This window comes from Camelus dromedarius, chromosome 32, assembly GCF_036321535.1.
Source record: "Camelus dromedarius isolate mCamDro1 chromosome 32, mCamDro1.pat, whole genome shotgun sequence".
Classification (NCBI taxonomy): domain Eukaryota; kingdom Metazoa; phylum Chordata; class Mammalia; order Artiodactyla; family Camelidae; genus Camelus; species Camelus dromedarius.
Genome location: NC_087467.1, coordinates 6,532,627 through 6,559,336, shown reverse-complemented (window position 1 = coordinate 6,559,336; position 26,710 = coordinate 6,532,627). Strand labels below are relative to the sequence as shown.

General features: G+C 39.0%; 1 protein-coding gene across 1 annotated transcript in view; it reads left to right on the top strand.

Moving 5' to 3' along the window:
- The window catches only part of ELP2 (elongator acetyltransferase complex subunit 2), a 32,241-nt gene extending 8,374 nt beyond the window's left edge, over window positions 1–23,867 (top strand). Inside the window, exons 4-22 of the mRNA XM_010977464.3 lie at window positions 82–226; window positions 611–688; window positions 2,030–2,094; window positions 2,865–2,931; window positions 3,465–3,605; window positions 4,711–4,806; window positions 5,882–5,982; window positions 6,181–6,312; window positions 8,893–9,042; window positions 12,138–12,326; window positions 14,419–14,488; window positions 15,038–15,133; window positions 15,266–15,323; window positions 15,942–16,014; window positions 18,574–18,766; window positions 19,816–19,937; window positions 21,458–21,591; window positions 22,138–22,251; window positions 23,302–23,867. Coding sequence (XP_010975766.1) covers window positions 82–226; window positions 611–688; window positions 2,030–2,094; window positions 2,865–2,931; window positions 3,465–3,605; window positions 4,711–4,806; window positions 5,882–5,982; window positions 6,181–6,312; window positions 8,893–9,042; window positions 12,138–12,326; window positions 14,419–14,488; window positions 15,038–15,133; window positions 15,266–15,323; window positions 15,942–16,014; window positions 18,574–18,766; window positions 19,816–19,937; window positions 21,458–21,591; window positions 22,138–22,251; window positions 23,302–23,458 — 2,181 coding nt within the window. The 3' untranslated portion in view covers window positions 23,459–23,867. The remainder of the gene's footprint in view (window positions 1–81; window positions 227–610; window positions 689–2,029; window positions 2,095–2,864; window positions 2,932–3,464; window positions 3,606–4,710; window positions 4,807–5,881; window positions 5,983–6,180; window positions 6,313–8,892; window positions 9,043–12,137; window positions 12,327–14,418; window positions 14,489–15,037; window positions 15,134–15,265; window positions 15,324–15,941; window positions 16,015–18,573; window positions 18,767–19,815; window positions 19,938–21,457; window positions 21,592–22,137; window positions 22,252–23,301) is intronic.
- Window positions 23,868–26,710: the final 2,843 nt, after the last annotated feature.

The following is a 26,710-nucleotide window of genomic DNA, read 5'->3' as shown; positions in this document are numbered from 1 at the left end:
ATCCTCTGATGCTGGTTAAATGAAGGTAAAAGTGATCATTCCTTTTCTATTATCATGTTTTTGTCATTTTGTGTGATTCAGCTTTTAAAAGCAGTCCATCTTCAAGGCCACGAAGGACCCGTTTATGCAGTGCATGCTGCTTACCAGAGGAGGGCCTTGCACACACTGCTAGTGTCCGCAGCTGCCGACTCCACTGTTCGAGTCTGGTGTAAACAGGGTTCTGAAGGTAGGTTTAGAGGTGTTATAATCCCAACGAATGAAATAGTAAATACCAAATGAATGACAGCTTAGAAGAGCATACATGTGATTTTTTCAGTCTTTCAAGCAGTTTTTAAAAAGTTAGAATTCTAATCTACATGTTTGTTTCTTTTGCACTTTACCAAAACTGTTTGATGATATAAATTCCTTCAGAGCTTTTTCATTGTAAGTCTTTGTTCTCTGTACTCTTGTTAAAAATTGGCCATTTAGATTCATGTGGTCACTGGGGGCTCAGGGCTGACTTCTCTCATCTCAGTGCTGACGTCCAGGGCTCTGATGATGCTTGGGTGAGGCAGCTCTACGTGAATAAGCTCAGAGTTAGTTGTTCACGGTGTGTTTTATTATTTCTTAGTAACATGCCTTCAGACCTTGAACTTTGGAAATGGATTCACTCTGGCTCTCTGCTTTTCTTTTTTGCCTAATACTGATGGTGAGTATCCTACTAAGTGTATATTCAAAGAGCGATATATTTTCATAACTCCATACAGTCAGAACCTAAGAACATAATGGATCTCAATTTTGTATCTAAATGTTTTCAGGAAATAAGTTGAGATATACATAACATACTGATTTCTCAGTGTTCAAATGATGTGCGGATAAAACATAAGGTTGGGGGGGCTAATCAGGAACTTTAGTAGCTGTTAAAAATTTAAGTGACTTAATGTGTTCTTAAGATTGATACTGCTGTTTATCAAATATATTGTCAATGTGTATAGATCTAATTTGGGAAAATTATGTAGCTGTGTGAAAGTTGAAGTTCTGGGATAAGCTGAAAAAGTACTGAAGATGGACCATGGGAGCATTTATCTCCAGGCAACAGCCCCTTGCCCATCCTGCGTAATGACAGTTTGCCTAAGACCACTTCAAATCTCCCAGACAGAAACAATTTGCCTTTTGCTATGAAACCTGTCTGTACCCATCTTTGATTATCCTCCAAAGCTGCTGGCCAGTGCCAGTCAGTCTTATGCCTCTTCAGTTACCTGGAGGACAGACCTGGTGGGGAGAGGCTGGATCCGGAAGCCTCCAGGCTCTTTTGCCACCTGCAGAAGGAGCTGTGACTCCATGGTCTCACGTGATGCCTCCACATTGTGCAAATGCTCCTCAGGATGAGAAACTGCACGCATTCTAGTTATATTACATAAAATTTAAATTTTTTGCACCTACATTGAGGCCAAGTGACTGGAGCTTTTTGGCTTTTTTCCCTTAGTTGATTAAAAGAAAGCTAATTTTATAGTCACACCTTTCATAGCTTTTTAACCACGTAGTTAATTATATGCTTTTTTATTTTGTTCTTTAATTATTTCATAGATTTTGTTTTACTATCAGATTCTCAAAATGTAAAGTCCTCAGAGTAACAAACATACCTTTAAATCTTTGTGCAGTAGCCATGATAGTAAACTCTCCTGGAAATTTTGTTACTCACTTGGGCTAACAACGTTTCCTCTTCATCTTCTGGCTGCTGTTGTTAAATACTCCTAGCTCACTCCTGAGACTCTCTTTTTACTGCTCCTTCTACCGTAAATGACACAGAATAGAGGAACGGATTCTCAGTTAATTAATAGTCATACTTTGCCCAGTAACCATTTAATGGAACATTTTAGAATATTAATTTTATTCCTAAAGACATTTATCGAGCACTTTGAATTTAGTTGTTCAGTAGTGTGGGGAGCAGAAGTCAGGACTCTTTACCTGGAGCTTAGAATCCAGCGTAGGTGACAGTCATAGCATGTGATGGAATGCCTACAGTGAAGCCTCTTTTCTCCTCCCCCAGTGCCAGTATTAGCCTGTGGTGATGATGACTGCAAAATTCACTTATTTGTTCAACAAAACGATCAGGTAATTAATGATGTTTATTAAGAGGCTAGAATTATGTTCTGCCTAATTACATATCTTAATACAGACTATTTCCAGATTATAGAATTTTAGGAATGTTCTAGTCTAAAATAATCCAACAAGAGGATCTTTTTTGACAGCCCTCTCCTAAATGGTTTTTGAATCTTTGTTTGAACACCAGATAGCTGCTGCTTTGGCCACTAGGTTCGGAGTTGTTGGGGGAAACAGTTCATTAGGTGGGGAAGGCAAGAAGAGAGACGCTATAGTAGTGTTTTTTCTTAAAAGTTTTAGATGAACAATAGCATACCTACGGTGAAATACTCTCCAGAGGTGGTTACTTGTCCTTCTGAGCTTTACCTGTTCTTTGGGTGGTTAAACTAGAGGGACGTTTCAGAAAGAGGGTTGGTTAACTTTAGGCTTATTTAATTAATAATAGAGATACTTATTTCTTTGCATTTTATCAGACAGTTAAAAGTGATTGTGAATGTTCAACCACCCAACTTTTTTCTGTATTGTACCCACAGCATGTTGTGAACATTTAACAGTATTTGAGGTCTACAGATGTTATGTACTCAAGATTGCTCAGTTAAGTGATTTAGATGATTATGAAATTTTTTATCCCCAAATGAGAGCTCTAATGTCTAATCAGATGTGTTCTCAGTTAAAAAAGAAAAAAGATGCAGTAGAACTGGCTGAGACCAAATGAAGTCACTGATATACGTGAAAATGTTAAATTCTTATACCAACTCCTATGATTTTTGTTGTCTGACTAGTTTCAGAAAGTACTGGTTCTCTCTGGACATGAGGATTGGATAAGAGGCGTCGAATGGGCAGCCTTTGGTCAGTATGAAATTTTGCTAAAGTACACATAATGGGACAAGTATGTGTAACTTCCAAGGAAGCAGCCTCTTTTTTTTTTTTTTTTTGGTATATGTATATTTTTATTGGAGTATAGTCATTTACAATGTTGTGTCAATTTCAGCCTCCTATGTTTTAATTTAAAACTTTTTGTATATATCATTTTTCTATTGTCCCACTTAGAAAAGAGGATACTTATCCCTTTTATTACCTATTATTTGGGGTGGTAGCGTATGAAACAAGTTGATGTTTAAAAGAGGGCACTAGCTGACTATTACATATGCAAACGTTCTTGACAAATTAGTAGATTGTATATGCATAGCATATATTATAATCACTTACTAGCATTGTGTGTATACTGAAAATGAATATAGGCCAAATGAATGAAGGATAAGGAAGCAAAATCTTATTTTTTCAGGAAATCTAGATATGTGTATATTATAAAAGAGAGACTCTTATACTTAAAAGTTAAGAATACAATGTTTTAAAAATAATAAAATTTGTTTTCTAATTAGGTAGAGATCTTTTCCTAGCAAGCTGTTCACAAGATTGCCTGATACGAATATGGAGGCTGAATATAAAATCAACATCTTTGGAAACTCAGGAAGATGATAATATAAGACTGAAAGAAAATACTTTTACTATAGAAAATGAAAGTGAGTAATAATGAAAATATTTGATGTAACAATACTTAGGTTTCCCGGCTTACTTATCTGTTTCACTACACGTGTATGTTTGTGAAGCTTAGGTTTTTCAAAAGTGTTGAATCCCTGATACTATGTGTTTTTCCTTTTTCATTTTTATGTGAGAATGAGCCATTTTTCATATATGAAACTTATTTTTCTTCTAAAAATAGGTGAGATTTTTTTAAATTGCTGAAAATAATGTTTAATGTTTTTTCAATAAATCAGTTTGTAAAATATTACTAAATTTGCAGTTTTAGCATAGGACGACTTAAAGGAATAATGTAAATTGTTCATACCTTTGTTGGAGGATATTCTTAAGAGACAGCTAAATCCTTGTGTTTGAGTAGTAGTGGATGTCATTCAGTACCCCTCCATGGTACATCCTGTTGGAATGTTGCATTTGAAGGAGAAATTTTCAGATATGTATCTAAATGACAAAGTTAGTCCTCAGTAAACATTGTTCATTGAGGAATATTCTTCTCTGTTATTACTATTCTTGATTATAAAGCCCCATTAGAGCTCAGATTTGGTGACAGATTTTTGGGGAGGACCAGGAAATACTATAACCAGCATATTGTGAGTAGCTGTTTCCAAGTATGAAGTTTTTTGTGATAGTTTCATTAATTATTTTGTTTGAAAGTTCACAGTATTGATTTGACTTCCTTTAACTCTGCATTTATCTTAGGGTTTTTTTTTTTATTTAATATTTTAGACTGTTACACTTAAAGAGTGAGGATAGAAAGCAGACTGGCATGTCTGTTTGTATTTTTTAATTGCAATGTAAGAGTAGCTGTCCCTGAAAATTTAAAAGTAGAACAAATTCCTTAGTTTTTATTTATGGCTCGGTAGGGAAAATGTCAAGAAAAATTTATGTATCTTTAGGACTGTTTTTCACCTGTGGTTTTGAACAATGTATAAAGTTAATGAAATTTAGAATGCGTGTGTTTTGTTGAATCTAAATCATGGTCTATTCTGATTCTGTTTTTTTGGATGTAATTGTACAACTGAGATGGTTATGAAAATGTTCTTTTTAGAAGAGCTTTGGGGAGAGAATGCTTCATTGTTCTTGTTACAGGTATTAAAATAACATTTGCGGTTACTCTGGAGACCGTGCTGGCTGGTCACGAAAACTGGGTAAATGCAGTTCATTGGCAGCCTTCATTTTACAAAGGTAAGAAGAAAAACATACTCATCGCCCACATTTCAGTTAAATCTCCCTTAACAAAATTTTAAAAAGCTGACCAGATGAAGTAGAAGGATACTTTTTGAGTGTAATTAGAAATCTCAAATATTAGACATTTTCAAGTTGGTAAAGTATAATACTGCAGCCCTGTTCCGTTAGACATTCAGGGCCATTGAAAGTTGTGTTTCTAAGAGGGAACAGTATGACTCCTGCCATGATGCCAAAACTGCCATACCCCTTTTCATCTTTTTTTCTTTAAAATTCTTACCTAGTCCTTACGGAATTTAAGAGAAATTGACTTTCAAGCCAGCTTCACTGGAATGGTCAACCTTGGAACTACAGAGGTGGTAATACTGAGATACGTCATTTATGGCAAAGTAGAGGCCTTTCTCCCTCTCTTTCTTTTGCCCGTAACCTCCGTTTGTGGAGTGACGATGGTGTGCGTGTCCAAGCTGGTGCTGGGGTGTAGGGCTGAGCACGGCAGCAGCTTCATATTCTGCCCTCGTCCCGTCCCTTCCCTGGGACAGGAATAGAGAATAGCAGTAATTACTGCTCAAGTAAGCACCATCCAGCTCTTGTCATATTATGCCATATTTGCTGCAGTTTAAAAAAAGGTAAATTAGATATTACAGATAGAGGATCCCTATGTGTTTTTTCCTGAACCCTTTCCCCTCCATCCTTCCCTTGAGGCTGAGTTGAGCTCATATCATTCCCATGCATATTTTTATACTTTTGCTGCAAATTTGTGTAGCCATAAACAATATTGTCTAACAGCTCTTAAAACTTTATCAGTATGCATTCTTTCTTACAACTTGCCTTTTTAGCTTAACATGCTTTGGATTCATGTAACTCTAATTTATTTATTTTTATTACAGTATATATTCCATTGTCTAAATATTACAATTGGTTTATCTGGTCTAACAGTAGATTTTTGTGTTTCCAGCGTTTTGCTGGTGCAGCGTAGTAGTGAACGTTCTTGCAGTATCCATGTTGTGTTTTTCTGGTCATCTGCAAACAAGATATTTGTCAGTCACCTAAAGACGTTAGTTTTTTTTTTCTTTAGATGGTGTTTTACAACAGCCAATGAGGTTATTGTCTGCCTCAATGGATAAAACCATGATTCTCTGGGCTCCAGATGAAGAGTCAGGAGTTTGGCTAGAACAGGTAAAAATGTGAATATATAAGGAACAGAAATTTGAGTTTATGAAACAGTAAATCCCAAATCTGTGTTCCGAGAGCTGCAAATACGTGCTCTTTGTATATATTAAAAAAGTGAGAACATAATCTCTGTCATCAGTGGTTTCTATCGTGAGACATGTGGACTCTATGGTTATGAATTGTTTTCTGTCTGTGGTTGAATAGGTTCGAGTAGGAGAAGTCGGCGGCAATACTCTGGGATTTTACGATTGCCAGTTCAGTGAGGATGGCTCCATGATCATCGCTCATGCTTTCCACGGAGCACTGCACCTTTGGAAACAGAATTCCACTAACCCAGTAAGAAAAGTGTTTTTAAATAAAGCATTTCTAGTCAAATAGGGTGAATCCTAAAGAAAACCTAGGTAAAAGTGTTGTATTACTTATAACCCTCTGCAGAAACATCATAGAGGCATTTAAGTTCAGATCACTTCACTTCTTTCTGTAGATGTTATTTTGTGATGCTAAGTAAGAAACTCACGCTTTTCTAAGAATAAAAGTATTTATTTTTCAGCATTGTTGAGATACTGAAATTTGCACATAGGTAAATTTTCTTTATTTTCTTTCTTTCTTTTTTTTTTAAATTTTCTACATAAGTGAAGTTTAAGCTGTATAAATTTTAAGCTCTCCCGTAAAGCTATATACATTTTTTGATGCAAGTTTTCCCTAAAATGTAGAACCTCTTTGTTCTCTTAAAAAAAATCACGAAATTTGATATTTTCCTGCTGAACAACTAGGTACTCCATTGATAATTATTGAATGAATGACCAACCAAAGGCATTAGAAGTACTTGTTATTTTGTGATTGACTATAGTGATGCTCTCAGGGGCTCTTGATATGTGTAATTCTAAATGGTCCTCCCAATATTGGGCTCTTCTAGATCTTTCTTAGAGGTTTTAGTCTCAAAGAGAGGTAATCTTCTTCTAATCATGCAGCTGCCTCCCAGCACTACTCCGTATCTTACTCTCTAATTTGCTTCCTGTCTGCTGCTTTGGGTTTAGGGAGGTGAGGTAGCAGGAATTGTGGCTGTGGGCACCGGCCTGGGAGCTGGACAACCTGGGCCTGAATCTTGTACTTCCTAGCTGTCTTTGAGGACATTACCTAACCTTTGTCTCAGGTTCCTTATCTGTAAAATGTAGACAGTAATAAATAGCTCCTACGCATAGGGTTTTCATGATGCTAAAATGAATTAATATTTGTATAGTATGAAAAGCAAAGCCTGGCACATCCTGGATGCTATATATTTTAAATAAATAAATGAAAGAAGTAAGAACATAGAGCAAAATATGAGGCAGCAGATTTTGAATGTGCATTTAATAGCTTCTTTATAAAGTGAAAATTCATGGAGAGCCTCAGGGGTGCCATCAGTTAGTGTGTGGAACTTACATAAAGAGCAGATTCATGGGTTTGCATAACCTTCAGTTTGTGGGCTTTGGAATAGTTGTTTTACGTAGGAGAATTTGAAGTCTCAATACATGGAGTGGTTTACTCTTTCCTTTGTATCTTCCGTTTGGAGTTGACCTTTAAGATTATTTCTACTTTTAAATGAACCAGGGAATCATTAGCTACGACACTTTTAAATAGATAGTTTTAAGGATAAATCTAATTTTGTTCTTAACTTAGAGCTTCTTTGAGCTGTGTTTCAGCTCATCTTTGAGACCTTCATAGAAAAAAGCATTATATGAGTAAGGAGGAGCTCAAACCAGAGGGCAGAATTTCCCTGTACCTTTGCTTATAATTTGACTTCAAATTAATAATAGCTATTTACCAAGTATAGAGGGTGATTTTTTTTATAGACTTTGTATTTTAGAGACATTTTACGTTCACAGAAAAATTAAGCAGAAAGTAAAGAGAATTCCCATTTACCTCTGCCCCCTACGCATGCTCAGCCATGTCCACTGTCAGCATCCCACACCAGAGTGGAAATTTGTTACGATCAGGGGTAACATATGAAGACAAATAAGCTCTTTAGCACCGTGCTGATAGTCCAGAAGTGCTGCACTTTGTTCAGAACTTTTTGGAAACTCTCATTAAGTGCTAACTTTAGAATCAGTTGTTACGTCACAGAGGAAATGAACAAGATTTCTTTGTTCTAGCCTATTCATGGTTTTGACTAGAAAATAATATAACTTAATCACTGACCATATTCATCAGACTTGGCTTTGAATGACCTTTTAGCTATTTATACAAATTTAACTTTCCTCTAAAGATCAAGTTTTACCACCACTTGAGTTGTTCAAAAAGATGTTTTGTGGACCAGGCACATGACATTTTCTATATTTCATTGTCATTATTTCCATGGTTGCTGGTGCAGGCTCCCTCAGGAGGTGGACTACCTAGCATTGATTTAACCTCTGTCCTCTACCCCTGCAGCTTTTTTTTTACTTAACAAAGAAAATGTGTTAGGCACACACTCAGAATCTACAGACTCATGTTACACAATACTCTGTTATTTAGTTTAACAAGCAAATACTCACGTAGTAACTAGTATGCGCCAGCATTGTACAAATAAAACTTCATTTAATTCTCATAATGACCGAATGAGCTAGGTAACTCTTTTACAGAAGAGTTCATTGAGGCACAGAGAGGTTAAGTAGTATCTGGGTTCTAGGAGGCATCCATAAGTGATGAAAGGAGGGGACTTTACCAAGGTTACTGCTTTAAAAGGACACAGCATATTTGAATGTTTAAGTTCTAATATGCTTGACTGGAAAACAGATCCTCTACTTTAAGATCCCATCTTGTTTACTTAGCTTCTCGCTTTGCTCAGGGGCTACGGTCTTTTCCTGTATCAGACCTGAGGGCTGAAGGCGTTATTAGACTTTCTTCTTAGTAGTGGTCTTGGATTATTTTGATGTGTCATGAGCACTTTCATTGCAGAAAGAGTGGACTCCAGAGATTGTTATTTCAGGACATTTTGATGGTGTCCAAGACCTAAAGTGGGACCCAGAAGGAGAATTTATCATCACTGTTGGCACTGACCAGACAACTCGACTTTTTGCTCCGTGGAAGAGGAAAGACCAGTCACAGGTGAAATGTCTTCCTACTTGATGGTCCACTTTAAAAAACATCCATGAGCACGTGGAAAGCGAGGCAGCATCGTTAGCCATTAGGGAAATGCAGATTAAAGCCTTGATGAGTTGCCAGTACACACCCACTACAATGGCTGAGGTGTAAACTACTGAGGGTGGTAAGGATGCAGGCTGACTGGAACTTTCATACATTACTGATGGGAATGCAAAGTGGGATAGCCACTCTGGAAAGCAGTTTGGTATTTTCTTAAAACTTCAGCATTCCAAAGAAGACATACAGGTGGCCAACAGACCCATGAAAAGATGCTCAGCATCTTTGTTGAGCTGATCATCAGGGAAATGCAAGTCAAAACCACAGTGAGATACTCCCTCATACCTGTCAGAATGCCTAGCATCAAATAGATAACAAGTAACAAGTGTTGGCAAGGATGTGGAGAAGAGGAGCCCTTGTGCACTGTTGGTAGGGTTGTAAATTGATGCAGCCAGTATGGAAAACGGTATGAAGTTTCCTCAAAAAATTAAAAATAGGACTACCCCACAATCTAGTATTTCACTTCTGGGTACTTGTAGAAAACAAACAAACAAACAAAAAACCATTTCAAAAAGATATATTCACCCCTGTGTTTATTGAAGCAATATTTATAATAGCCAAAATATGGAAGCAACTAAGTATCCATTGATGAATAGATAAAGAAGATGTGGTATATACACAATGGAGTATTACTCAGCCATTAAAACAATGAGTCATATTGTTTATAACTGTGGATGGATCTAGAGGATGTTGTGCTAAGTGAAATAAGTCAGGTGGAAAAAGATAAAGACCATATGACTTCTCTAAAATCTGGAATCTAAAAAGAAAACAAAATGAAAACAGACTTACAGATACAGAGAACAAACAGGTGTTTGCCAGAGGTGTGATGCTGGGTGAAGTAAGTGAAGGATTAAGAGGTACAAGCTTGCAGTTATAAGTAAGTCACGGGGTGTGATACACAGCATAAGAAATATGGTCAGTAATGTAATAACTTTATATGGGGACAGGTGGTTCCTAGACTTACCTTGGTAACCATTTCATAATATATTAAATGTCAAATCACTATGTTGTACACCTGAAACTAGCATAATACTATGTATTATGTCAACTATGTTTCAGTTTTTAAAAAAGCTTAAGCATACCTGTATTCTTTACAGTTCGAGCAGTTCAGATTTTAGTTGTCAAAATGTGTTTACTTCAGTTCCACATAAAAAATTTTCTTACACCTTGTAATTTTAGGTTTAATTCATTAAGAAACACTATCAAATCTGCAGTGAAAGCTAATGTCTAACATTATATAGCATTACATAATAGTGGTTGAGGCCAGTTTTTGTTCAAGAAACTTTTCAATCGTGGCCCTGAGCTTTAAAAAACCACAGTAAAACTTTACCACTGGTAAGACATTGAACTATATTGTGCCACAGAGAAAGTATTCTCAACTTCAGTTTCTGACAGAAATTCATGGAACTGATTATGGGTCAGTCCATGAGAGCTAATGAAATTTGCAACTGACATTTCTGCTTCAGCAGCACGTGGTAGATTAAAATTAACAGAGCCCAGAACATTGGGGATGACACTGTAGTCAAGTAAAAATGAGGCAAATGATTTGGAGTGGTTTTCTGTGGCTCTTGGTGATTTGTTACCAGTGTGACTCAGTTATTGTTTATTCATGATCCATTAAAAAAAATCAATATATCAGACTTGACCAAAATGTGAATTTTCTGCTCTTTGAAAGTCCCAAACTAGGAGAAAGCATTTACAAAGCACATGTCTGATAAAGGGTTTTTATCTAGAGTATATAAACAATTTTCACAATTCAATAATAAGAAAATAAACAACCCAGTAAAAAGAAAGGTCAAAAGATACTTCTCCAAAGGAGATAGATATATGGATGGAGATAGATAATGAGAACAAGAAAAGATTCTCAACACCATTAGTCATTAGGGAAATGCAAATTAAAGCTACAGTGAGATGCCATTGCACACTATGAGGATGGTTAAAGTTGAAAGATTGACCATACAGGTGTTGATGAGGTGATGGGCAGCTGGATCTCTCATACAACACTGCAGGTGGGATTGTAAAAAGTACAGCCACTTTGGGAAGTAATTTGGCAGTATATTGACATTTTAAATAGACATCTACTAAATCACCCAGTTTTCCTACCTATGGGTAGTATTTCCCCAAGAGAAATAGGAGTATATACTTATGCAAAGACTTGTACACAACGAAAGTTCATGACTTTTTTCAGTAAAAGACCAAAACTGGAAACAACCCAAATGTCTATGAGTAGGTGAATGGATCAACAAGTTGTTGTAATGGACCAGGGCCCTATCAGGCCTTCCCAGGACAGGCCCTCCCCCATATTCTCTGCTGTAGCTCCTCTCTGAAGTACCCAGATAAGAGTGACCAGAAATGGCTCCCTCATGGTAAAGCACGTTCTAGCCTGACTAAGTTGCACATGTTGCCCTCTTCCTTAGAACACTCACCCTCCCCCTTAAGCATCCATTGTTCCAGGCATAGAAATGTCCGGAGATGTGACTCATTAACTCCTGGTGCAGAAGACAAACACCAGACCAAGGTCCATTGGAGGAGGAGGTCATGGTCTGATAGCCACAGAAACAGGAGGCTCTGACAACAGGTTTTCTTGACGCCAACGCAGAGCTGTGTCAGGGAGGAAAGTGCAGCCCCTGCATGTTCACAGGTGTTTATCAGAAGCTCTGTTCTTGGACTCTTCCTGAAAAACTCCCTGTTACCCCTCCCCAAATCAGGGTTGCAGTCTTGAAGCATTAGCTTGCTGTGACCCCCTTTGCCTGGCAAAGAAATAAAGCTGTTCTTTTCTGCTTCCAAAACTTTGTCTCCAGATTTCAATTTGATGTTGGGGCACAGTGGCTGTGAGTGAAAAAGATTGAACTGTTGATAAACACAACAATATGGATGAATCTGCCTTATGGTCACATTTCCATGGCATATGGAAAGATTTTATATCTGAAATTTTGCTTGTTGAAAAGACTTCAGTTTTTGAAATGTATGATCATTTTTGTTTATCCTATTTTGATACCCAGGTGACTTGGCATGAAATTGCAAGGCCCCAGATACACGGATATGACCTGAAATGTTTGGCAATGATCAACAGGTTTCAGTTTGTATCTGGAGCCGATGAAAAAGTTCTTCGAGTATTTTCTGCACCTCGAAATTTTGTGGAAAATTTTTGTGCCATTACGGGCCAGTCACTGAATCATGTGCTTTGTAATGTGAGTATTCCTCTAAATGCTTTAACTAAATCTAGCCACTTCATTTAAAATTTTAAAAAATTTTACTTAAGGCTGTAAATGGAGTATATGGGTAGAAAGGAAATCAAATCATGTTATTGGCCTGACAAACTTGTGTGTGTGCTGTGGTAGGCAGTAATTTAAATACTAAAATTAGAAATTTTGTAACAAATAAGCCCAAGACACTATAAAGAATTAAAATGTTAAATTAAGGCACAAATACTGTGTATCATCACTGTGCTAACAAGTACCTACAATAAAACAAAACATAACAGGTGGGTCATGTTTTTAGAGATTTCCATCTAGATGTAGATTGGGGTGGGGGCAGTGGAACTAGTGTACCTGCAACTGTTAAGATGACACCAGTTAATTGCTAAATCTTGTGGTGGTTAAAGTACATTTCATAGAAGAAAGTGGTCACTCTGCTGGAATAACGAGAAAGTGGGGCTTCATTTGAGTTTTGAATGGGTAAGTTTTTATTGATTTTTGTTTCTGCCCCCTTTCTACAGAAGATTTGAACACTTATAAAAATGCATAGGTTTTAAAAATTATAAAGTAAGCAGTTTTGAAGGAAGGGAAAGGAAGTAGGAAACGTGTTGTGTGTCACAGGCGTGCACGTCGTACAGTCCTTTGCTGTGCTTAGAATTGGGTCCCAGATTTGCTTCTGAGCTTGAAAAGGATAAGTACGCTTTTGATAGGCAGAAGGAAGGAGAGAGAGAGCAGTGGGCAGCCAGAGCTGTTCGAATGAAGAGTATATAGAGGGAAATGGAGAGGCTGGGGGCAAGTCAAATGATGGAGAACTTCGGGAGGCAGGCGTAGTTTAGACTCTGGGGTACCAATGAAAGTCCTATACAAGGTGATGAGAAGCACTTTAAGGTGAAGAGTTACGTGGGAGCAGTATACACCTTTGAGCCCAGAGACTTTGAAGGCAGAGATGCTAGAACCAGTGGGGGTAAATCTGGAGAAGAAAGAATCATTTTAGAAGAAATGTCCAGTTAAGTTTCCTGGAGTGTCTCAGGAGCTCCTGCCAGGGGCTTTCTTGAGTATGTGAAGAAGATGAAAGATTCTGCTATGCTGTTTTTAATGCTAATGGACAGTAATGAGATCGAAAGGGAGGTCCTGATTGCGGTTACAGAGCTGACCATATGGGGGTGGAAGGGTAGTTGGTTTGAGGATCTCACAGTTCTAGGGATTGAAAGGTAGTCTTAGGATTCCATAAGAGGCTTAGTCCCAGATACGTGTTTAGTTCTGTGCCCTGAGATACAGGAATCCTGTAGACTGAGAAGTTCCCATACTAAATGTTGGGATATGTAGGAATGCCTCTTAATATTTTCATAATGTTTTGTTTTTCTTGGTTACTGAAATAAAGCACGCAGTCTCTCATGTCTCAGGTAACCATTCTTTGGTGATGATTTAAATTCCTATTGCTCATGTTTGTGTTGAGTTTCAGCCTCTGTATTAAAGTTTAAATCATAAGAAATGTTCTTAGTTTATGGACATGTGCCAATTTTGATGATTAACATACAGTTTCGTATGTAATAAATTCATTGATATAAATTGTAGCATATAAGCAGATTATTGCCACTTCAGAGGGCACTGCTACAAAGTTTTAAGATTTTCAGAATTGTAAATACATTTAATGACAATACTATGACTGTGCCTTCCTGGGAAACATCTGTGTTTGCGTGAGCATCAGCAGGGATGTGCCTGTGAGACTCTGGGAAATAAAGCTCCAGGCCTTGCATTTTCAGCCCACTCTTTGCTAGAAGCCAGCAGTGCTTTCCTTTGTCAAACCTTGAAACCCATTGAGCTGACAGGGTTTGATGAGCTCATGGATGGGAGGATGCCCAACTCTGTGGATTGGGTGGGGGCTGGGAGTCAGCTGGAGCCTGGCTGCTGGAGGTGATTGCTCAACATTGCATCTCTTGGTTCAGGAAATGGAAGTGCGGGCAGATGTCCACACAAAATGGTCTTTATACTGCTTCTTAGCATTTATGTGCATGGCATTTTTTATAGTGTCTGAGATAAGAGTAACCTTTGGCATGTAAAGTATCTATCATGTTTTTTATTCCAGCAAGATGGTGATCTTCCAGAAGGAGCTACTGTCCCTGCTTTGGGATTATCAAATAAAGCTGTCTTTCAGGGTAAGGCTTTCGTCTCCAAAATTATTGAACTCATAGTGGTACTTAAAACCTAATTACAGACTTGTATAACATGTGCCTAATGTTCATTACAGGGTTTTGTTTGTTTGTTTTAATATCACAATACATGCATCTTTCTTCTCTATCAGATACTTCCTGGTAACTACTCTGTGTGCACAGGCAGGCCCTGAAATAGGTGCTGCTTTTACAGTGTATTTCATGGAGCACTTACAGCCATAGATGCTAATGTGGGGAGCCTGAAAAATGTGTTCTATAGTTTAAAAAGTGTGGGAAATGTGAGCTCAAAAGAAAAGGAAGGACTCTCCATGGAATTGACTAGTTCGATAAGGAGCACATTTGGGAAATACCAGCGTAGTGGAAGTACCCTTGGCTTTGCAGTCACGTGGCTGCAGCTCTGAATTGCACTACTTTGAATTGCACTGCTTCGAAGTGCCGCTACTTTCCAGCTAGTGGCATTAATACTAGGACATGTGTAGGAGACGTCAAGATGGTGACTACATTCATGATGTTGATGTGTTTCTTCTAAACTAGGAGATATAGCTTCTCAGCCTTCTGATGAAGAGGAGCTGTTAACTAGTACTGGTTTCGAGTATCACCAGGTGGCCTTTCAACCCTCTATACTTACTGGTAAGAAAAGGCACAAAGATGGTTTACTAGAATCATTTGTGTACATATTGCGGTATCTGTTACTGCTGACCTATAAGTGCTGTAGAATTCGTTTGCTTGCATGAAAATTGCAATGTTGTAAATTTATTGTAGAACCTCCCACTGAGGACCATCTTCTGCAAAATACTTTGTGGCCTGAAGTTCAAAAACTGTAAGTTAAACCGTACTTAGCTCTTTGGTCTGATTCTGTCCTAACTTGTGATTCCCTCCCCGCCCTCCGTCCCCAACCTGATTTTCTCCTTTGCTTTCTCTTACCTACATTTTCCCACCTGCTCTAGAGTTCCTTTCATGGCCTTTATAAGGGGCGAGAATCAAACTTTGTTTTATATTGCTATGCATTATATTTACTAGCTTTTATTGGTCTTAATTTTTAAAATAGAGAGGCATAACACTATATATATATATTTTTTTCCTTCAAAAAAAACATTTTTAAGTTTTGTTATTCTCTCAGTTTTTTTTTTCCTGCAGTGGTTCCCTGTCAAAACCTTTCCATGGTTTATTGTTTATTGTTCTGTCTGGCTTGGGGTGAAAACTTGTATTTAATCTAGTTGTTGGAATAAGTTGTATTACTTTTAGGGAGTTGACATTTTTCTCCAGTCCCTCTGTTTTTTCCTGAAATATTTGCCTAGACAAAAATGAAATGTTTCTTAAAAGCACTGTATGTTAACCAGAGAGATTGATGTTATTTTCACATTTAAAAATTTTGCAGCATGAGAATAGGTACATTTACTGATACAGGGGTCATCCTTTTTCTCTTTTTAAATTTTAGATATGGACATGGTTATGAAATATTTTGTGTTGCTTGTAGCAATTCAAAGACTCTGCTTGCCTCAGCTTGTAAGGTAGGGAATTTTGCCTTTTTATTCTACTTGGTCACAGGTTGTTTGAGTCGTCAGGCTCCTGCAAGTTTAGTAGTGATTTGGACAGAGTTCAACCCGAAAGGTCCCAGGTGCCTGCCTTTTCTGACTCTTGCTTTCTCAGTCTCTTTTCCCTTCTATCCCTTCAGCAGCTTGTAGTTGCATTTTCAATCTGTTTCAGCTATACATTTTGTTCTTAAATACTTGATTTGAGCTGATTTATGCCCCTACTCAGAAACTGTTTAATTGAGGGAAGGGTATAGCTCAGTGGTAGAGTGCATGCCTTAGCATGCACAAGGTCCTGGGTTCAATCCCCAGTACCTTCATCAAAAAACCAAACAAATAAATAAAAAATAAACCTAATCCCCACCCCACCCCCAAAAAAACTATTTAATCATATCTTAGAATGAGATCTAAAAATGTGATATACAAACTTTTAGTAATGAGAGTTCTGGGGACACAGGGGAATGAGAAGGTGAAGCCTAGGGTGCCCTCCATCTGACCATCTCTCAAGGACACTCTGGGTACTGACCTAAGTGAATAGAGTCCCTTGGCCATTGCCAGGGTGAGGCAGGGTGGAGGCCAGCTCACTGAGCCACCAGCACGTGGCACTGCTGAATACTGTGCCTCACACATCTGCCTGGGAGAAGGATCCTGAACTTGCTATTCAGTATTTATCTGTAATCTGTGGAGGCGTATCTGAAGTGTCTGAGACCCACATATTCCTCTAAATTTCCCAAAGTTTATTTACTTGTTTTAAGTAAGGAAATAAATTGATTTACTTGTTTTAAGCATGATGATGTGAGCTGCCCACCTGTACGGGCACCCTTTTTTTTGTTTGTTTATTTGTTTTTCGTCTCTGCTTTTGCTGCCGCTTCTTGCTGCTGGACTGTAGGAGGGGCATCAAGACATACTGTCACGCTCCTTCTGCCCCACCCCCTTGCTTGTTGTCCCATTTCTGAGGGTGGTCCTGGGAGTACTTCCTTCTGTTATTACAGGGGCCTTTGGGAAAAATAGGGCTTAAGAGCAGGAATAACTGTGCTTCCACTGAGCAGCTAATTTGTTTTAGCTTAGGGCGCTGCCAATCATGTACTTGATTATTTCCTCCTTTTCAAGTTGGCTCCTTTGTAGCAAGTATGTGCATCTCTTTTAAACTAACATTTTTAACAGCTTTCTTTAGATGTCATTAGTGTACTATAAATTGCATGAAAGTGAACAGTTAGATAAATTCTGACATATGTTTATACCTGTGAAGTCCATACCATAATCAAGATAATGAACATACCATCACATAGTATTTTGGAGTGCCATTATTTCATGAATTTTGTCTTTTAGTTTTTTTTCACACAAGCAAGTAAACCCGGTCCCTTTTACTCAATATTGACCAGAAGTGAAAGCCTCTATACCGCTAATTACGTAATTAATACCCAAATATATTCTTCTTGTAAAATATTAAAGTGGTATGGAGGTTCCTCAAAAAATTAAAAATAGAACTATACCCTATGATCCGGCAATACTTTTTTTTTGGTATTTATCCAAAGAAAATGAAAACACTAATTTATAAAGATACATGTACCCCTATGTTCATTGTAGCATTATTTATAATGGCCAAGATATGGAAGCAACCTAAGTGCCCATTAGTAGAGGAATGGATAAAAAAGCGGTGGTGTGTGTATATATATATAAATATATATTTCTTTTTTTTTAACATTTTTTATTGATTTATAATCATTTTACAATGTTGTGTCAAATTCTAGTGTTCAGCACAATTTTTCAGTCATTCGTGGACATATACACACTCATTGTCACATTTTTTTTATATATATTTCTTTATGCATATACACACACACAATGGAATATTACTCAGCCATAAAAATAAAGAATGAAATCTTGCCATTGGACCAGGAGGGTAAGTGAAATAAGTTAGAGAAAAACAAATACCATATAGTTTTCACTTATATGTGGAATCTAAAAAACAGAACAAATGAAACAAAACAGGAACAGATTCATAGATACAGAGAATAGGAGTTTGTTGGGGGTGGGAGGGTGATGACCAAAGTAGGTGATGGGGCATTAAGAGGTACAAACTTTTACTTATAAAATAAATAAGTCACAGGAAAGTAATGTTCATCTGGAGAATATAGTCAATAATGTGGTAACAACTTTGTGTGGTGATGGATAATAATTGGACTATAAGTGGTGATTATTTCATAATGTATAAGAATATTGAACCACCTCTGTGCTGTACATCAGAAACTAATATATCGTGTGTTAATTATAATTCAATTTAAAAAATTCTGCTTAAAGTGCTAGTCTCTAATTGTTCATCATTTGTAATCCCAGTCTTTCTCTTCTCAGAGGTACACCTTTTTAGAGTATTTATAGTACCTTCTCAGAATTTGTGTTTTTTTTTTAATTTACACACATGTGTAAAATACACCATGGAAACAATTTTTATTTTGAAAAATGGTTTTTTGGTTTTGTTTTTTTTTTTTCAGTTTATTTCTACTTAAATTGCTTTACTGTTTCACTTCTGTCCTATAGGCAGCTAAGAAAGAGCATGCAGCCATCATTCTGTGGAACACTACATCTTGGAAGCAGGTGCAGAGCTTAGTTTTCCACAGTCTGACTGTCACGCAGATGGCCTTCTCTCCTGACGACAAGTTCTTACTAGCCGTTTCCAGAGATCGGACCTGGTCCCTGTGGAAAAGGCAGGACACAATTCCACCTGAGTTAGGTAAAACAGCGCCTGGTTGGGAAGATTATTAGTGAAGCATTTATGTCCATTTTACCTAGTGATAACAAGGAAAAGGGCAGAGACTGGTGGTTGTGAGTCATCCAGAGTTCTATGATAGCTTCCTTGTGAGGATGGTGTGTGTTCAGGCATCTCAGTTAAAGAAGCCAGCTTCTACTCTGGGCCTGGCATAAACTGAAAAAAGGTGAAAAGGAAAAAAGGCTTTGTGTGGTTGCAGCAGTGGCCTGTTCTTATTCCTCCAGTTTAATTGAGTGGGTAAAAGCGAATGTTTAAAGTACTTTTGTGTTGTTTAATCCTGTTCTTAATTTTCCATTGATATAACCTGCATGCAGCTTGATCTTACGGTATTTCTGGTCCTTTAGTATTTTGTATTTTAGACACTACCAGGGACTGTGACACATACTCAGCAGTATATGTTAGAACAGACTGATTTCTTTTGCAACTGGTGATTTCCTAACATGCAACCTTTACTTTTTAAAAAGTTAAAATGATACTAATAACAAATCCATTAATTTGTTATATCTTTATGGATTGTAGATTAATAGGTATATTAATTTGCCCTCCATACACAGTTATGTCTTTTAGGTTTAGTCCATATGAGGGCTAGAAGTTACTTCACACTTAAATCTGACAAAGGAAAATAATATAAGTTTTTTTTTAACATTATTTAAGGGTGCATTAATCTTTTTTTTCGCATAGTTAATATGCAAATTTGGCTACTTCCTGAGTAAGGTTAAATTTCTTCAGGCTCCTTCCATAGGCATAAATTGAACCTTTAATTAGTGTCTAGAAGATGTTTGGCATCAGTCACTAGAGAGTGACTAGTCAATATAAAAGCATTTCCTGCTAGAAAAATAATTGTATACCTGTAGTGTTCTGGTGAGGGGTCAGCTGCCTGGCCTTAGTCTGTTGCAAAAGTCAGTGTATATATTACTAAATTAATGTTGTATGTACGTGGCACTTAAATATAGCTGTCTACCAGGTAAATAGCTTTCTCTGCTTTGTGAGGAGTGCATACGTGTTTCTTTCAGACCCAGTTTTCAGTCTCTTTGCCTTCACCAACAAAATCACTGCTGTGCACAGTAGAATCATTTGGTCTTGTGATTGGAGTCCTGATGGCAGGTATTTCTTCACTGGAAGTCGGGACAAAAAGGTAATTTTTTTTAACTTAGTATTTTTTCAAACTTGAAATAGTAGTATTACAGATATGTTTGGATAGAAAACACACAATCTTTATTTTCTGATACAACTTTAAAAAATCAGCTTGTGTATTCCCTTCTCTGTTTTTCAGGGGCATACATAAAAGGCTTTTCTTGTTCAATTCTATAAATATGTGTCTCTGAAATATCAGATAGGAAAAGAAGACCCTTCAGACACATGACCTTCATCAGATGGCCCCAGTAGGAGAAAAGTAGTCAATGAAATGGGTCAGGATGAAGGAATTAGGAGAGTAGGAGTGGGTGGAGGGAAAGATAGCTTCTTCTTCTGTTTTTCATGCTTTTATGAATTTAAAATCCTTTCCATAATGAATGAATATTACCTTTTCATTCAGCGGTAGACGCTGGTATGTATGTGTATGTATCCTGAGCTTTGAAAAAAAAATTAAAAGAAATTAGTCAGCAGTAGGTTGTTGACCATGGCCCTGGTTCTCTGGGAGATGTTCGCCTGGCCTCTGGTCTTTCCGCAGTTTTCCTGCTCTTGAAAACGTCCTTTCCTTTTTCTGCAGTTCCCACAGACTAGAAGTGCTGAGGCTCCTGAGCGCTTCCTGTCCTCTCCTGCCCTCCCCCGTCGTACTCAGGGCGCAAATTACCAAAGTGGAGGACTAATGTGGGCATGTTGTCACTCAGTGAAACACTGAAATGTCAGCCTCTGAAATGCTTTCTCTCAGCTCTTCATTTCTGTCATTTGCCTAGTCGTTTCTTCCCTGGCATTTGTCCTCCTATTCTTTGCTAGCTGCTAAGCCAGCAGGACCGCATCCGCCCTCCAGGGTCACATCCAGTAGCAGATGGCCCAGCTGTGGCTCTCAGATAGGTCAAGGCTGAAGCAGACAAAGCATCGTTCACCGTGCAGACTCAGAACTGCACTTCTGCTCACGGGGGCAGAGCCTTCTGCTCGGAATCTTGCTTCGGTCCTGTGTTCTGCAGCTGTTGTCCGTTTCACTGCCCTCTGTGATCAGTCACACCGCTTTGAGGCATGAGCTACCAGGAAAACCTCATTTCTTATGTGGTGTATCATCCAGGTTAGGACCTCCTGACAGCTGAGCTGATTCCCTGAGCAGTGGGTGGTGTAGCAGAAGAGTCAGGGACGTGGTTGGCTCCAGACATTTTGTGGGAATTTCTTGGGGAGGTGCCTGAGCACCTTGATGAGGACATGACGGATAGACTGTCCCTGAATCAAAACAGGTGTCCTGCGTGTAAAGAGCAGGCTAGATGCCCCAGTCTCTGGGCGGGGACAGTTGTCTTGGGAGCACATCTGGGTACTTGAGGATCACAGACTTGTATCTGCTACAGTAGCTTCTCTGTGGTTCTTGAAATGCTCAGAAGCTCTGAAACACAAATGAATGTGATACATTTTTTAAAAATACCAGGGTGTTATCTCTGCCATTGAAACTCTAATGCATCACTAGACCTTGCAAGCAGGAAGCTTTTACAGAGTTTGGTCTGTCTGTGTTAGGTGGTTGCTTGGGGCGAGTGCGACTCCAGTGACGACTGCCCTGAGCACAGCATCGGCCCCTGCTCCTCTGTCCTGGACGTGGGTGGAGCTGTGACGGCCGTCAGCGTCTGCCCGATGCTTAACCCTTCCCGACGGTCAGTCTCTGGGGCTTCATTTTATGTCTTCTTGAAGAAAACCACTTGGTTTTTCAATATATAGCCCTCTTATTTTTTCATCTGTGGGTTCTCTTGGCTTCCAAGTTGCTTTTTTTTTTTTAAATAATGCTAATGTTTCTTGTAAGAACTTCTAAATTGATAAAACTTGCTGATATTTAGAGTGGTGAAATAGATTGGGAGTGTGGCTCAAAGGCTCTTATTTCACCAACTGTAGGACTTTGGTGCCTTCTGCATAATGAATGTCTTCAGTAGAACGAGGGTCCCTGCAGCCCGCCAGGGAAGCACTGGCCCACGGGCCTTGTCAGCAGAGGACAGAGGTGAAACTGTGTGCAGCCTCGACGGAGAGGAGGCTCGCCAAGCACACAGTAGAGCAGTGCACGGCGTCTTGGACCCGCACTTTTAAACAGTCCTTTGTAAACCAGGGACCGTCGGGAGCACTGTGAGGGACTGCTTTAGACTGATGCTGGAGAGCACAGAAATCCGCGCTAAATTAATCCCTGTCTTCCCCCTTTCCCTTAAAAACAGATACGTTGTTGCAGTAGGATTAGAGTGTGGAAAGATTTGTTTATACTCCTGGAAAAAGACTGATCAGGTTCCAGAAGTAAATGACTGGACCCACTGTGTAGAAACAAGTCAAAGGTATTTTCTTCCTATTTTTGCTTCCATCAGATTAGATAGAAATCATGGAGTCTTTAGTAGCACATCTTACGCCATGTTTGCATGGAGAGGCACACGTATCTCTGTTTGTGGTACTTACCCCTCTGTGTTTTGCGGTAGTCTCTTGAAATTGACATTTGTTACTACATTGTACATGGTTTTTAAAAGTTTCCTTGACCAAATTGCTTGTTTGCCTAATATTGTCTTTACAGACAATGCATTTGACATGAAAGTGATTTTCATAATGATGGGTTTCAAAATTTGACTACAGTAGATTCTTAATAAAATTTGATTCAAAATGTTGGTGATTTTTTGAAATATTATAGATTGTGTTTGGGAGTCAGTTCTGGTGTTTGAACTCTTAAGCTCATATCCTGTAATGGAGCAAACTGTTAAGTGCACCTCAAAACCCCATGACCCATCTCCAGGCACAGTAAGGGCTCCCTGAGCCTTATGCCCTGGGGCCCGGAGAGAGTGCATTAATATGAACATCTTGCCCAAGGTCATGCCATTAGAGGTTATATTGAAGACCAGGCTTCTTTCCCTGGGCAGTTTATTAAATCTTTCACTGTCTTTCCTTACCTGGCGTTAAAAATATGAGTGAGAGTCCGTTCAAGTCACAGGAATGTCAAAAGAATCGAATAATGTAGAATATGTTGCAAAGTTGGAATTCTAAAAAAAAACCAATGCATTTAGTAATGTTATCTGAAAAGACTGATTTTAATAGCCATTTCATGAATTCCACTGATCATTAAAGCAAAATTTGACAGAAATGCATTGTCTATTTCTTGCTCTTTTTGGTGGTGTCCTTGGTCAGTAAGATGTTTTCAAGGTTAAAATAAAATCGCTGAAATATTAGTGGTGGTATTTTAAAATCTGTACGTTTCGATATTCAAGTTTTAACTTCCGTTTATGTTAGCAACATTAATAGCAAAAGCGCACTAATTGAATGAGTATGTAGTTGAGCACCCAGTAAAATATCTCATAGTCATAGCATACGTTCATTTCATGATTTCTTTATCTTTGTTTTAGCCAAAGTCATACGCTTGCTATCAAAAAGTTATGCTGGAAGAATTGTAATGGACAGACTGAACAGAATGAAGCAGAAGGCGCTGAATGGTTACACTTTGCAAGTTGTGGTGAGGATCACACTGTGAAGATACACAGAGTTAACAGGTGTGCGCTCTAGTGGACTTAATAACTACAAGCATATACTCGGTGTCATAAAATATTTATCATGTAAATAGATGACTTTTCTTTACCTCATAATTTCGTCGAGTTTCATTTTTAAGTCCTATCGCAGCCATCCTTTTTTGGGCACAGGCCCTTTGAAATCTGGTGAAGGCTACAGACTCTTTTCTAAAAATTTTTGTATATGCACACACCCTCACAACCTTGCCCATCCTTTCAGGGATTCAGACCTGCATCTGTGTGTCCCAGTTTGAGAGCCTCTGTTCTTTTTTTCTTCAAGACCAAATTTGCCTAATTCTGTGTTATTCTGGGCCTTCTGTTTTCACATGCTCCTCTTTGGGACATATGATTGTCTATTACTGTCCTCTGAGGGAGGACAGAGAAAATAAAAAGAGATAAAACCCAGATTACTCAACTTTTATTTTAACAGTTTTTGTAAATGAACAGACCACACAAAGTGTTGTCTGGAGCCCTTCCTCTCAGTCCACACCAACCATTCCAGGAATTTGGCAGGTCGTTATGCGTTTGAACTGCAGTCAGTCCTTTCTCTTATAAAAGTGCATGCATTCTTCATGGGAGAGTACAGCCCAGTGGTAGACCACATGCTTGGCATGCACGAGGTCCAGGGTTCAGTCCCCAGTACCTCCCTTAAAATAAATAAACGTAATTACCCTCCACCCCAATTTAAAAAAAAGGGATACAGATTTTTCTTTCAGGGTTTGATTTAAAACAGGATATCCCAACATTTAAACTGAGAGATGTAGGGGCTGAAAAATAGAGTTCTGCATTTCTGTGAAGTTGCATAAATGAGTCATGGGGGGAAGGATGAAGTCATGAGAGCAAAGATGTCCCCCAGGGAGAGTGAGCAGTGGGAGCAGAGGGGAGAGAAACATGCCAGAAAGACAGTGTTGGGTGTGCCCGCTGCAGTCTGGGAGGCGGGCCATGAGAGTTGAGCGCTTGGGGATTGAGTGGAGAGAGGTTAGGAGAGGGTGTGAGAGAGACTGCAAAGTTTCGTGAGAGCAGAGTCTTCCCCGGCCCCGTAGGACCATGGGGTCACGTGGCGAGTTTCCACATAAATGCATACGGCACATAATAAACATGATGACGGAAGGGAGGTGAGGGTTTTCTTGGGTGGAGTTTATGCCATTATCTAACATGACATTTTGCTTCCAAAGGAGTTAAGTGACCCTTAGTCCAAATGAAGCTTTTTAGACTAGAAGTATCCAGTATTTCTAGTCCAATAGAAATACAATGTGAGCTGCCTATGTAATTTAAATTTTTCTAGTAATCCACATAAAGTAAAAAGAAAGAGATGTACTTTATTTTAATGACATACTTCTTTTAACCCAGTATATCCTAAATAGTATCATTTTAACATAGTATAAAAAATTACCGAGATATTTTACCTTTTTTGGTGTATAAAATATTTGCACACTACCAACCAAGTGCATTTTACACCTTGGGCCCATCTCAGTTTGGACTAGCCACATCTCAGGTGCTCAGCAGCCTCACGTGGACAGTGCAATTCTAGGCTGTCGACTCTGCATAAACTTGTCTTACACCCTCAGAGGTGTGTGTGCGTGTGTGTGTGCATGTGCAAGCATATGTGCTCGTGTGTCAGTGTGTATGCACCAAGGAGTGAGCACCTGAGCCTCCCAGCCTCAGAGACCAGGATGCCATGAAGTGTGATGACTTTGTTTCTCAGCTGAAGGATCTGAATCCTCCCACTGGCACGCAGCCATTCAGCTCCCTGTGGGATTCCAGGGCAGATTCAGTGCACTGATGGTCCTTCAGAGCCTTTGTCAGGACAGAACTCAACCCTGTAAGGGCTCCTGAAAGCAGGCCCAGCCTTGGAAAGATCAAGTTCGTGGTTGGTTATTGTTTTGCCCGTTGTAAATAGTTTTCCCAAGTTGTCCTGAAGCATCTCCCTCAGTAATCACCTGTGTAATTCCATTCAGTAAGCGTTCCCATGACCTGCTGTACCTTTGGGCAGTATATTGTACTTCACACACATACATTGTGATTTTACCAGGATGGTCTTAATCTGCTAAAGGAGAGCACTCTGAGCCGTACTGCAGTCATTCATAACATCTAAAACAAACAGGCAGTCTTGGAACTTTGCCCCAGAGGAGCTGAAGAGTCTATCAGAATCCCCATCCTGCCCTTCCCTGCTTTCCCTGATAATTTCATTTCTCTGCCCGATTCACAGCATTAAAGTTCAGACTGATGCCAAGAGCCAGCGTAAGCAGTTGCTGTCTTCTGACCTGTAGGACTTTCCTAGGTGGAGGAGGGGGGATGGGGTTGTGTTCCCAGGACATGTTTACCTTGGACATCAAGGAGCCTAATCACTGTCTTCCCAGCAGCCTCAGAGGAAGCAGAGGTGGTTACCGATTCCAGAGAGAGACTGTGGGAATTGGAGGGAGGCTGTGCCTATTAAGGAATAAAATGAAGGGACAGAATTGTTCTCTTTCTTAGAGATTGTGGCCACCATAGAAAATCCTGGGTCGTCTGTAAGAAGAATGCAAGGTCTTCTACCCACTTTTGTGCAAATTTTATGCGTCTCAAGGCAGTCTGGGTGAGGGTTGGAACCTGGATGTAAGGAATAAGAAGTGTGTTTGGACCCTGGCTCACAGTAGCTGTAACTGTGGGTAAGTTTTCCCTCTCATCTCTGTAAGTAGAGATAATATTAATGGGACCAGTCCGACCTCGATTCTGCTCTGAAAGAAAACAAAATTTTTTTCTGGCTTATTGCAAGATAGAAGTTCTCTGTCTCAAAAGGAGTCAAGGTAGGCAGACCAGGTTGAGCTGGGGGACTTCTCCGTGTGACCAGGGGACCTGGGCTCTCTGCCCCCACCCTCAGTGTGTGGTGTCCTCATTATCCTGGCTGGCTGCTTGGCCTCCTGCTGTAATCTTTGCATTCCAGCCAGCGGGAAGGAGGAAAGCATAAGAAAAGGCTTGCCTCTAACTTTAAGAAAGCTTGGAAGTTCATAGGGTTCTACTTAATCTCTGTGGCCAGTTTGATCTTATAGCCATACCTCAAAAGAGGCTGGGAAATGAAATCTTTTCTTGCAGGTCGTCATGTGCTTAGCTGAGAACTGAGATTGCTTTATTCTGGAAGAAAGAACAAATGTCAGTTTCATGTCATAAAAAGTGTCATTTCATAAAACCTCAAGGGTTGTTTGGAGGATTGAGTGAGCCAATGCATGAAAAACACTCACCCAAGGCCTGGATGTGGTAAGACACTAGTGAT